Below are 13,375 nucleotides of genomic sequence, written 5' to 3' on the forward strand. Positions count from 1 at the left end.
GCAGTAAATTACTCATAATTTATTGATTCTCCTTAATTCAAATTTTTCCTCTTTTAAATTTCCCTTTCTAACAATGCTACTGTGTGTCACACCATTCAGCTTTGATTATATTCACAAAGAAAAAAATATAGAATATATATAAAGAATATATTTTGTTTCTCTTTGCTTTTTTATATCAATGTGGTATGCCTAATGGAAAGTTTAAAACAGCTCAGAATGGGAGAGATCAAAACAATGGTCACTAATTATAAGCACAAAATGAGGATTTGTAAAGAAGAATATCAGAGGATTTCAATATAAGCCAAGAGGAGACTGGTTTTCCTTTGCTATAAGGAAACTTTGGTTCCTTTGCTAATAAACGTTGGTTTTCACGAGACTCATTGGTGCATGCACAGTGCTGACCTCATAAGATATCCTCCAGGAGCCGCTTCTGTGTACAGCTGTTGGGGCAAGCGTCATTACTGTGAATATTTTGTGTTGAATTTGTATATTGTTTCTTACAAAAATGCATCGATTGCTTTAGGGTTGTTGTTGTTTTTTTCTTTAATATCAGAACAACTACAAAAATGTTTTAACAGTATATGTTCAGAGGGCTGTGTCTTCTATGTGGCTATTACTGTTGCTTAACTGTGCATTTCAAATTACGGACTCCCTAAAGTGTGTCATCTCTCAAAAAGTCATGTCCATTATCCTTTATCACATCCATAATGTAAGTGGTTTAAAGTGGGGGGAAACTTGTCTAGATTGACATCTGGACTGCACCTGCGGGGGGTTCAGTTTATAATGCATAATAACAGTTCCACATACTAGTGATTTCTTTCTCAGTGAAGTTACATTTAACATTTTCACTGCAAAATGTCATGTCCATTGAGATGGAATTGTTCTTTATTTGTACTTAATTGCTGTTCGATTGTTATTGTTAAAAATTACCCTCTTTTTGAACCATTAGTAAAAGGGCATTGAGCCACTGTCTGATCTCTAGTAACTCTAGTGATCTCTCGTTTCTCCAAGGAAACAAACAAAAAAAACGTTCTGAACTTTTGTCCGCTGGTCTTGCTGTTGGACAGTGTTACTTGAATATTTCGAATTGAATGAATCAATATTTTACACACACACACAAAAAAAGAAAAAAGAAAAAAAGAAGTAAGTATTATTTCCTCTAAAGCACTGCTTTTAGTATTTAATTTAGGCTTTTCTTCGATCACAGATGCAGACATGGTTTTTATGTTTACATGAAACGTCACTCACTTTAGGTATTCAGCCAATCAAAATAGCTGGCCAATCAGAGCACACCTTGCTTTTTAGACCGATGAGCTTTGTAAAAATCGGCGCATTTCAGAAAAGCAGGGCACAGAGAAGAAACGATACGATAAGATATGTACAGTACTGTATGTTGAAAATAATATGTTTTTTGAAACTTAAACCACATAAACACATTTCATTACACTAAATAATGTTCTAAAAAAGGTTCTTCATAGAACCAACCCAATAAAGAAACTTTTGAAACTTTTAAGAAATTTTAATAAATGATGGACATGGATTTTAGTGCAAAATATAGCCTATCTCTACAGGCTAGAGCAAGAAATGAAAAAAAAAAAAAAAAAAAAAAATGAAAATGATAAAAAAAATTATATATATATATATATATATATATATATATATATATATATATATATATTTAAATAGAGATTTAAACTGCAATAAAGTACAGACAGCAAAATTGTGATTATTATTACTTTTCTTTACCTAAAAATTAACATTCCATCATCATTCTTTCCAAATGATGTTCTTTCTTCAAAAGGAGAATGTTTCATTTGTTTTTTTGTACATAGAGTGAAAGTCAGTGGGGGTCCAAAAAGGACATAAAGGTTATCTGAACATTTAATTCAATCATTCTAAAGTGTTACGTTCGCAGAAGTAAAGTGGTTATTCAAAATAATTCAAATCACTGATTACAGTGAGGAGAACTGGCCCCCGACTGAGCCTGGCTTCTCCCAAGGTTTTTATTTAAAATATCTTCTATTCTGCCACCGATGGAGTTTTGATTTCTTGCTGCTCACGCCTCTGGCTTGCTTAGTTGGGGACAATTCACTTGCAAAATTATTTACTTGATTGTACAGATACTATTTGAACTGAGCTGGATGATGACATCACTGAATTCAGTGATGAACTGCCTTTATCTGAAAATTTAGTGTTTACTATTTTCGTTTTTGCATTATTGACACAATATTTTCCTATTTAATACTGTAAAGCTGCTTTGACACAATCAGTATTGTTAAAAGTGCTTTATAAATAAAGCTGATTTGACTTAAGAGAGCTTCAAGAGTTTAAGTTCTTGCCATGGTTCTTCAGGAACTCAATTAATTGTCATGCACACAGCCATAGTCCTGCAGTGACCCAAAGCATCAAACCTGTTTCCTGGAGATAGAAGGATACATGCATCTCCACATTCTTTTGGTTTGGTTGAGAAAAGTAAAAAGTATTTTCTCCATAATGGAGGACGTACCTCTGCGACTGGTTCATCTATGCCGGCTGAGCTACTGAGGTGCAGGAGATGATTACCACACAAATAACTACAGTGACTGAATCCCTCTGCTCTGCAGGGGGCAGGAGGAAAACAACGAAAGAGCCAAGAAGGAATTGGGAGTAGAGGGTAAAGTGTGGAACAGAGAGTGAAATGAACAGAGAGAAGGAATGGGAAATAGGGAAAAAGGGAAGAGTAAGTCAGGGCAAAGGTTTAGGAACATTTCAATTACTGTGTAAACAGACAACAAAGACCCGGAACACTGGAAACTATAACAGTCTTTAGCCTCAAGGGAAACTCATTTCCCCTCCTCAACTCTGCTCTTCACAGAAATAATGTCAGAGACACACAGAGCAAACATTTGATGTTCTGCCTTTGCTGACAGACTTTCATTACATCTGAAATTATCTTCAAAAGCTTGAGGGTAATGAATTGCCCGTAAAGATTAACTGTGAGCAACTTTCCCAAGAGCGGAGATCACTTTTTAAGTTTTCCTGGAGAATATTTCCAAATGTCCAGAGTATTTTTAATTTCACTTTAATTAATCTTGTAATTGCTTTTGTAATTGGTTGGAGCTTCACTTGGAGTTCTAGGTCACACACAGCGAATAGTTCACCGATTCTTCAGACATGGGACAGACCACGACGCACAACTTTACCTGCCGTTCATTTTCTTTAAATGGCAAATCTTCCACTGTGAAATTAATCAGAGATGATCACTAGAGTGTTAATAACAGAAAAGTGCAATTTGATTGGATTTGCTTTATTTAATTTAAATGATGAAAGCACATTTTCACTCTTTCTGTCCAAACCACCTACCCACCATTATTTCTGAAAATATGTATACTGTATAAAGCGCAATGTTTCTTGAGCACCAAACCATTATTAATGATTACTAAAGGTTCATGTGACACTGATGACATGGATTACTGGTTGGAGGAGATTACATTTTAAAGAACAAAAACATAAACATTTAATTGATTCCTCTTAGTAAAACATCAGAAAACAAAATTGCAACTTAATTTAAGTGTGAAAAGCAAAATATGTCAACTCCATACGATTTTTCTGTGACACTGATCATGTGACTCACAGGTTCTTGCTTCCACTGAAGCTCAATATGCTCTTTGGAAACAAAAGGGAACACGCCATTTCTGACATTTTTCAGTTAAGCATTTTACTCAAGTTGTATATGCTGATAACATGCAATTAGTAAGAAAAATGTATATGCAAAATAGAAAAATTGTATTGGCCTTAGATTTTTTTAATGGCTTTATTTGGCTATCAGCGCCATAGGGTTTTTCACTCTTTTAAACCCCACTCTATCTTGTCAGGAACTCACTTGAAATACTAATAATTCCAGGCCGTATATGGCAACACCATATCTAAAATGTATCACAAGTTTGGAAGTCAAAACATTTCCAATTAAAAATCCAGCAGAGTAGCACTAAAATGGAACGATGATATTCCAGCACTACAGATATCCCATGCATGATTGATTTAGTCTCTTTGTGAATATGAAACAGTTCTCCTCTAATGCTTCCTCTTTTCTCCACAAACCTAATATTCCAAAGTTTTTTTTTCTCCTTCATCAGTAAACAATTACTTTTGAGACTATTTATAATCACAGTGCACAGAAAAGAGAGCTCTCGTGTTTTGTTGATATTAACTGTACATTGTTTGTGTGTGTGTGTGTGTGTGTGATCACAATATGTAGGCTACACATATTCAAATCATTTTACTTATTTATTTAATTTTATGTTATATTGGAGGATCTTTAAAGTATGTTATCAGGTTGATTAAGTATTGTTTATACTAATTTCTCATAAGGTATGTAAAAAGGGAAGGAAAAGTCATTTTGGGATATTAAAACAGCTGGTGTCTCAGACCCCCAACAGAACATGAATGTTAATGTAAGTGACTTACCTTATTTAAATTCTGTTACTTAGAGGAAATAAAACCACATCATAGTACATTTTCCAGGGCACATTCTCCAACAAAAAGAAGTGAATGCGCAGAAGGAGGGGCATACAGGGTGAGGGAAATAGAGAAAGGGTGGGGGCACGAGAGTTACGCTTTATATGTATTGCTCAGTGTGAAAGTGTTAATGCAGGAGATGCACTCTTGGGGAAACCGGCATTCATGCTCCAGCATATTCTACAGCCTATAAAGACCGAGAGAGCATCCAACCTGCTCCCCCCGAGAAAACAGAGGGATCTAAAGAAATCTCACTTTTTATTCCTGCGAAAAGCGCTACCCGTAGAACATTTTTTCCCACCTCTCTCAGACGTGCGTCAACTTCTTCCATTGCGCGCGCCAGCGTGGATTTGGGAATGCGCGCGCACCTGCTTTCACCTGATGTGAGAAAACAATTTTTCGACATACTTTAGACCTGTTCCGAGAAGGACCGCTTTCCTGGGCGGACAGTTGCGCGGAGGATTTCCGAGTATTGTCTTTTATCATTCTCTCCGTGTCTCGGATAGCCGAAGTGTAACTCATTTCAGGTAGTGCCTCTTTCCGAAATCTGTGTAATGGGGATGTTAACTTGAGATCGCCGTTTGAAAACACCTATTATTTTGAGTTGCAGGACACAACGGGGATCTGCGAGGAGAGAGCATGTATGGCTGAAGGATGTGGGCTCGGAGTGTTGGTCCTAGACCGCCTGACCTGATGCTCTTATGGGAGGGGATGGTGATCTGTCTCCGCTGGGCTTGTGTGCTCGTCTCTCTGGCGGTGTATGTGGGCTCCGCGGAACCGCTCGAGTGGCTGCTGTCCGATAAAGGTCCTTTCCATCGCTCTCAGGAATTCATTGAGTTCACCGAGCGATACCAACACGGCTTTACAACCAGATACAAAATATACAGGTACGACAGGTCTTAGAAACAGTAATGTGACAGTGTTTTTCTTTTCGGTTCCTGTGAGGTCAGGGTCAGATCCCAGCACCCTCTGCTCTTTAAACCGTCTTTGTTGCCTTTAACCCGGACTAGAGTGCTGCTGTAGGCTAATAGTGAATATCAGCATGTCCAATTCGCCTCAAACTCGAGCCTACAGGTGACTTCGTTCACTAAAAAGAGTTGCTCATATTCCCATCACATTCTCATACAGCAGTTCTATAAATAATGAATGCTGAGAACTTGAGTTGGTTCGTGTATTTCTTCTCTGCCAAAGAAAATAGTTCCAAAAGAAACCCATGCTTCAAGCACTGAAGCTGGAAAGTGATAACAGATAGCTTTCGCTTATTGGCTCACATTACAACCTATTAATAGAGGAAAACACATCCTGCTTAATTATATTTCTAAAAGATATTGCTTTTTATATAGAGAAAACTTTTTTTTTAAATTGCAATTGCATTTGCTTAATTAAAATTCAAACGCCATGAGCATGAAATACCATTAAGATAAATATAATTATTTAATTAAAAAAACATCTCATGCCTTATTCCAAGTGCTATAAGGGCATACAGTTTGTGTGAAAAGCAGGACAAAATTCAATTTATGTTTCACTGAAAGCTTTCCCATTTAAAAAGATGCATCCACACATTAGCATGTTACAATCCGTTGCAAGACAAGCGAGATCCAATGGATTTGATGTCACTTATGTCCAATGTGTCACAACACTTCCTGACACTTCTGAGTTTGAAATTTTACTTGAAAAATTGCTTAAATCTGGGTCTCTCATTCGAAAAAAACTGCTGTATTACTTCAGTGCTAAATTTTTCTTTTTCTAGCAATTAAAAAAAAAAAAAAAAAAAACTTTTGACTTCCACATAAAATTGGAAAACCAAAAGTAAATTATCACAAAAAGTAAATAACAGAATTGAATTTGAAAATTTTAAAGATTTGTCATGGGTGAAGTAATGGAGTCCTCTGTTTCCTCTTGAAGGTGTGTTGGTGAAATGACAAATCTGAATATGTGCATGTCTGTGCATGTTCCTTTTAATGGAGTGTTTTCTTTCTAAAAATATCAGTTGGATGTTTTTCTTAATTTATGGTTAACTAACTGGGATTTGCTTCCCCCCACACAAAACCACACAGGATATTCTAGCCCAGAACTGCCCACTTAAACAACATGAGTCTGTCTGACTGAACAAAACAACCAACCACAGGTCATCTGTACAAGCTGTTCAGAGGCGGGTTTATCAGAAATGTGGGTTGCACTGTATTTTGTGGTACAGTATGTGCACTTACAGTGTACTTACCAAAGAAAGTACTGGGTAATATAAGGTAACTACATAAGGTTGGCTTTAAGGGTACATTCAAGTTTAGTATCTGGTTATTACCCAATTTATGTAATTACTATAATAAATAAATAGTATGTAAAATATGTGTGTACACATTACAATCAGAAACGTTAATACATGTAACTCATTTTAAAGATCACTCTTAAAAGTAAAGGTTCCAAAAGGAGATTTCCTTAGAGATGTCATAAAACAACCATTTTGTATTCCCCAAAAAACATTCCAGAAGAACATTAAAAAAGGCACCTTTTCAACTATACAGAACCCTTTGAAATGGAAAGTTTCCACAGAGGATAAAGGTTCTTCATCTGACCATCAACACCAAATGTCTAGTTTACTTGATTGTGAGTTCTTTTGAACAAAACTCATATCTTGCAAAGATTTCATCCCAAGGTCTTACAAACTTAGGCAATTATAAGGTGATTCGCTCATTATAGCAACCCTATGCCTTCCAAACATGACTTTTTATGCACTCAACTGCTGAAAATCCAATCCAATCCAATCTGATTAGAGCTTGCCAGAACAAGAAAGTACTAGCCGTTTTTTTTTAAATTATGCAACAAGTGGACTTTGGGTCCCACCAAAACCCGCCATTCACTATTACACAGTTTGTCAAGTGGGGTTGTGAAAACATTCCCAATGTTTACTGAAGTATTTGTTCTCATGGGCTCATATATTAGCCATAACCAAACAAATCATAACACAATTCTGTATAACATCCCTTGTGAAAAGACATCAAGTATCATAAACTCAGCATAGCGCCTCAGAAATCACCAATAAATACTCCGAAACAATACTTAATAATGCATAAACACACCTCCACAGCCTTCACCAAGCCTTGCAGCCGAACTCTAGATTATTATTAGTGTAATTTTCCTTTTGATCTCATCTTCATTTATGCCTCTGGTTTCTGCTTGTGATTACAAAATAGCTTGTGGCTTTTGATTACGTGGTGCCCTCAGGTCTGCACCGCAGGCTCTCAGAGAGCTCTCCAATAAAGAAGCGTTTTGCCCTCTCTGGTTTGTCGGTGGTGATCAGTGGCTTAGGTGCTCAACGCTAGTGCTCATCAGGCTCCTCATCTGATACTTACACCATCCCTCGTTGGGCTGATTGGTGATAATGACATCCTCCATTCCTTTCATGATTTGTTCTCTGGATAGGGCTCTTCATGTGAGTGATTGGATTGGTTCCCATGAGTTTTAAACTCTGTCACTAGTATTCAGGGCTTTGGTTTAATTGCTAATCTCTAAAGAGAGATTTCTTCAGACAAGATTGGGGAAACTCATGTGTTTTCTCCGGTTTGGAGACTAATAACCTTGTAATGGAGATAGGGAATGTGGGAAATAGGATGAAAAAAAATAATAAATATTGATCTAATGGTGAGATCTTGTGGAACCTGAGAAGAAGAGGCATGTTTTTTTTTTTTTTTTTTTGCTTGCCATGCAATTTGTACACTGCCTGGATACCAATAACTGGATTTGTATCTAAATTATGAGATATTTCCCCATTAGGCGAAAAGTACTGGCTACAAATCGAATTTGCTGTCATTTGACACACTGATATTAAATGATCTTTTACTGTATACGATGCGTGAAAAGACAAATATGAACTACTGTTCAGATGTTGTGGGTCGGGAACATTTTTACACATTTATGTCTCTTATGTTCACCAAGGATGCATTTATTTGATCAAAAATACAGTAAAAACAGTAATATTATGAAATATTATTTCAAATGTAGATCACTTTTTCTGTTTGAAAATTTTTTAAAAATGTAATTGGTTCCTGTGATGCAAAGCTGCATTTTCAGCATCATTACTTTCATCTTCAATGTCACATGATCCTTCAGAAATAAATTTAAAATACTGATTTGCTGCTTAAGAAACATCTTTGATTATTATCAGTGTTGGAAAGAGTTGTGCTGCTTTACTTAATATTTTTGTGGAAAGTGGTACATTAAGTCAGGATTCTTTGATGAATAAAAACTTCAAAAGCAGCATTTATTTGAAATTGAAACCATTTGTAACATTATAAAAGTCTTCACTATCACATTTGAGCAATTTAATGTATCCTTGCTAAATAAATGGGTTCATTTAAAAATAAATGAATAAATCATATTAGCATATATTGCATATATTGAATTATGCATGAATTGTTGCTCTTGCTCAAATGATATTGCTAAACTGTTATACTGTTATGTATAACATGTAATGATGAACATGATTCAGAGCAATGACTCATAGCCATATGAAAATGCATTTATAATATATATATATATATATATATATATATATATATATATATATATATATATATATATATATATATATATATATATATATATATATATATATATATATATATATATATATATATAACAATTTGCTCTGAATCATGTTCATCACTAAGCAATTGCATGCAATGTAATTTGACATACAGGTCTAGGCCAGGCCAGGTTGTGGTAAACGTTAAAAAAAAAAAAAACTAAATTCACTAATTCACAAATTAATTAAATTCAATCAACAGCCTTAATAATTATATTAAATTGTAAACATTATGATATTTTCCCCAAAGGCAAAAAATTCTCTTGAGTATCACATTTATTCTTAATTGCTTAAAAAATTATTCTTATTATTTATTTATTATTTTTAAGATATATGATCATAGAGCTGGAATTTGATGCTCAAAATGAGTGTGTTTCCACATGCAAAAAAAAAAAAGTTTGAAACAAAAAAAGTACTAAAAAAACAAGTTTAACATTCTCTCTCAAATTGTGCTACAGTGTTTAGGGATGCACAAGTGGGATGCTTTGTTTGAAGATCTACCATCTGAGTTTTAGCTTTAGGGAATGCAACAAATTCTGTCAGACAAGATTAGAACAGAATATCAGATGACTAAAGTTTGAAATGGAGCTCTCTTGCGGTGTAATAATAGATGCAAATGTATTTAAATGCAAAGAAACTAGATTCTATTCTCCATCCACGATACCTGTTTCATAGTTTAGTGGGTGTACAGTATGCATTTTAGTTTACAATGCTTCCTTTAGTCGAGCAAGTGTTCGCTGTTATTCTGTGTGAGGGTGCATTCAGATAATAGTTCTGAAAGGGAATGTAACTGACATTGTAACACATTATGCCACCTCAGCGTTTGGTTAGAGAGGTTAAACAGACGTTTACAAGCTTTACCTTGTTCAACATACTAATATGCACAATTCGAGATGCACAGGCACCACACAGAGTTTAAAGGAGGATTTTAAAGGATTATATCCTCACATTTCTTTGTAGAAATGTGCTAAGATTGTGCACCTGGCTCCCTATGGAGGCTCTTCAAGCCCCTGCCTAAACAATGAAAACTACCTACCAGCCTGGCTGCTCTGCTGAGCCCAAAAGAGCTTTTTGGAGTAAGAATAGAGCAAACATGGAGAGAGGGACAGATGTGGAGAAGAGCCAGATGGAGGAGAGGGCGACATGGATGTGACTGTAATGACTAATGTGCTGATTATTGTGCTCCAGTATCGGCTCATACAACATCTCACGTAAATGATTATGAACTCACAGGGAGTTCGGACGATGGAAGGTCAACAGCCTTGCTGCGGAGAGACAAGAAGGCAACGGGGTGGCCGTGCCCTTTGACCCCGACTTTATCCATAACATCAGGCTTCTGGGGAGAAGGCCAAGCCTGCAGAAAATTACTGACACAATCATCAAGAAATACGGGACTCATTTCCTGCTCTCTGCCACTCTGGGAGGTAAGAAAACTATATTACGTGTGAGCTACTGTAGTTATTATGCCTGCAAAACCGGTTTTCATTCTTGCCTTGTTCCTGAGTTGCAAGGACATCTTTATATAGTCTCTGTAGAAGCTGACGTGACTTTATGCATTATTGAACACTGGGGTTAGTGTTGTCTAATGGATATGACACTCATAACTTCAGTTCCTGGATTAACTTAATAGGTCAGACAACGAACTCAGAATTCGCCCCGTGTCATTTATTAATGTACATTTCATCAGTGCATGATATTCCAAAGAAAAAAGCTTGTCTTGTCTTTGTAATCTTTCTTCACGAATGCAGTTTTGTTAAACTGAAACGACTCTGAAATGACTTTTCTTTTTGACTCATGTCACCTGTGCCAGTGTTTCTTAAACAGGGGACCGGGGCCCACTAGAAGGGCCTCAGCAACCAATCCAAGGGGACTGCAAAGTAAAATTATTATTAACATTGTTGTCAATAATATTATTAATATACTTCAAAAATCTAACTTGACTATCAAAATATATGTTTTTCTTCAATAACTATAGTTTTTATTGCCACTTCCAAAATCATACAATGAATTGTCATTAATTTATGAAATATATATCAAACTCTCTATGTCTGTTAATTATATGTTATAATTAATATATGTATTTATAGTTATTATTATGTTAATATTATGTTATATGGGGGGTGTCTTCAGGTCTAATTTGCTGTTATTTGACACACCGATATTAAACAGTCTTTTGCTACATGTGTTTATTTGATAAAAATAAATACAATAAAAACAGTAATGTCGTGTAATATTTTTGATATATTTTAAAATGTAATTTATTCCTGAAGTCTCATGATCCTTCAGAAATAATATGATAATGCTACGCAGGATTTTTTTTTAATTATTATCCTCAGTGCTGAAAACAGCTGTGCTTTTATTTAATATTTTGTGGAAAAATCATTATTATTATTATTATTATTAACATACTAAAACAATCTAACTTGATTAATATGCAAAATAAACACAATATAATTTTTTTTCTCCCTCAGTAACTTTTTCTTTTTATTGAAGAACAAATGTCACTATAATTGTGCTTATATAATTATAGTTATGGTGTGAAAATGATGAACTTAATTTTTTTTCAGCCCGACCTCATCACATATTACGCTCATTGCTGCATACAGATACACCTTCATTTAAATTTAGTCAAAATCCATTCCAGATAACCTCAAAGTGTGTTTGCACTGATCTGATCACATTTTTTTCATGTGGTGAAGTGTGATCTGTATGCGTTTTATTGTGGAGTGTACATGGAACCATTCAGCTTTGGCTTATGTTGAGTCCTGGTGTTAAGTTTTGGTGACTTATCAAGGAATCTCTTTCACCTTTCACTGTCCAATCAGTTTCCCATCTGTAAAATAAAGACCCTCCTGGTTTTTCAACCTGAATAATCTGTTTCACTCCCAAAAATATGTCAATACGAAAGTAAAATGGATTGCAACTGTCTTGTCAGTTTCCACAGGCAAGATGAAAAGTGTGGACCGGTACATCTCTGTTTGTTTAGCTGCTTTTCTACTCCGAGAACTCATCTTCATTGTAGATATATTGGAGAGCAGCTGTCTCTCGGTTCTCTATACAGTCCTTTATACCTTGCCTGCTGAGAGACTGTTTACAGTAAACACCTCTTCAAAAGAGACATTCTCAGCCATCAATATCTCGCTCCATAAATAAACTGCTTTTATACCATGACAGAGGCTGAAAGTGGAGATCATCTGAAGGTCTGGCTAATGCTCCACAGGACACCTTTTGACGCAAGCATTTTTTTTCTTAGTCATTTATTCTCTCCAAACAAACCCATCAGCTGAGTCAATTGATTTTCATTGGATTCCTCTCACTCTGAGATGAAGGATACTCTCATCTGTACCAAGCGTGTAATGAGAGCTGACGCGTCAGATGGGGAAGAGCGGCATGGCTTTGTGGGCCCCCGACGGGCCGAGACGGGGCGAGCTCATGCTGTATTTGATTAGGGTTGATTAGCTTCTCCAGCAGAGATGATTATTTTTGTCTGTCTTTCGATCAGGCGAGGAGTCCTTGACCATTTTCGTGGACAAAAGCAAGCTTAGCAGAGGTCAGCAGAATGGCGGTCCCTCCAATGCTACAGCCGGTTCGCTGACCCTCGAAGCCCTCCACCAACTGGCAGCATCCTATTTCATCGACAGAGATAGCACACTCCGGAAGCTCCATCACCTCCAGATCGCCTCCACCGCCATTAAGGTATGACCCCCATGCTACCGACCAGGTTTGAAATGTGATGGCAGCAGTAAATAAATGCAAAAATCTATTTTGCTTCTATGTAGTAAAGAGGGCTGGGTGATACATTGGGGGTCTATACACAGTAGCCAGAGCAAGAGATACAATAGATTTCTTTTGCGTATCTGACAATGTAACATTAAGCAGAAGTATTGAGTTAAACCTGTATACTGTTTTCTGGGTAACATTGAGAATATCACTATATATTGTTGCAACACCTCCGCCACGACCAGTCTGACGGGGCTCATGCTTATAACAGTAGTTTGGTGGAGTAGACTCATTGAGACCAAAATAATCATTTGGTTTTAGCCAGGTTTCAGTCAAGCAGAGTACATCAAAACTATTATCTGTGATCATTTCATTTACAATAACTGCTTTGGGTGTGAGTGTTCTAATGTTTATGAGCCCAAACTTTAAAAATTGTTTTTGTTCATTTACTTTACATTTTTCTGGTTTAATCACGATAAGATTTTTTCTAGATCCTACATTAAATGTATATTTTGACCTCACTGTTCGGGGAACAGACACGGTCTTAATAGATTGGACAGCACAAGTACTTCTATC

The 13,375-nt window shown here is 36.0% G+C and overlaps 1 protein-coding gene across 1 annotated transcript in view; it reads left to right on the forward strand.

Moving 5' to 3' along the window:
- Nucleotides 1-4,613: 4,613 nt before the first annotated feature.
- Nucleotides 4,614-13,375, forward strand: part of brinp3b (bone morphogenetic protein/retinoic acid inducible neural-specific 3b) — a 29,218-nt gene continuing 20,456 nt past the window's right edge. Inside the window, exons 1-4 of the mRNA XM_052548343.1 lie at nt 4,614-5,024; nt 5,108-5,384; nt 10,313-10,503; nt 12,582-12,775. Of these exons, the coding sequence (XP_052404303.1) occupies nt 5,152-5,384; nt 10,313-10,503; nt 12,582-12,775 (618 nt within the window). The 5' untranslated portion in view covers nt 4,614-5,024; nt 5,108-5,151. The remainder of the gene's footprint in view (nt 5,025-5,107; nt 5,385-10,312; nt 10,504-12,581; nt 12,776-13,375) is intronic.

The sequence above is a fragment of the Carassius gibelio genome, chromosome B2, assembly GCF_023724105.1.
Source record: "Carassius gibelio isolate Cgi1373 ecotype wild population from Czech Republic chromosome B2, carGib1.2-hapl.c, whole genome shotgun sequence".
NCBI lineage: Eukaryota > Metazoa > Chordata > Actinopteri > Cypriniformes > Cyprinidae > Carassius > Carassius gibelio.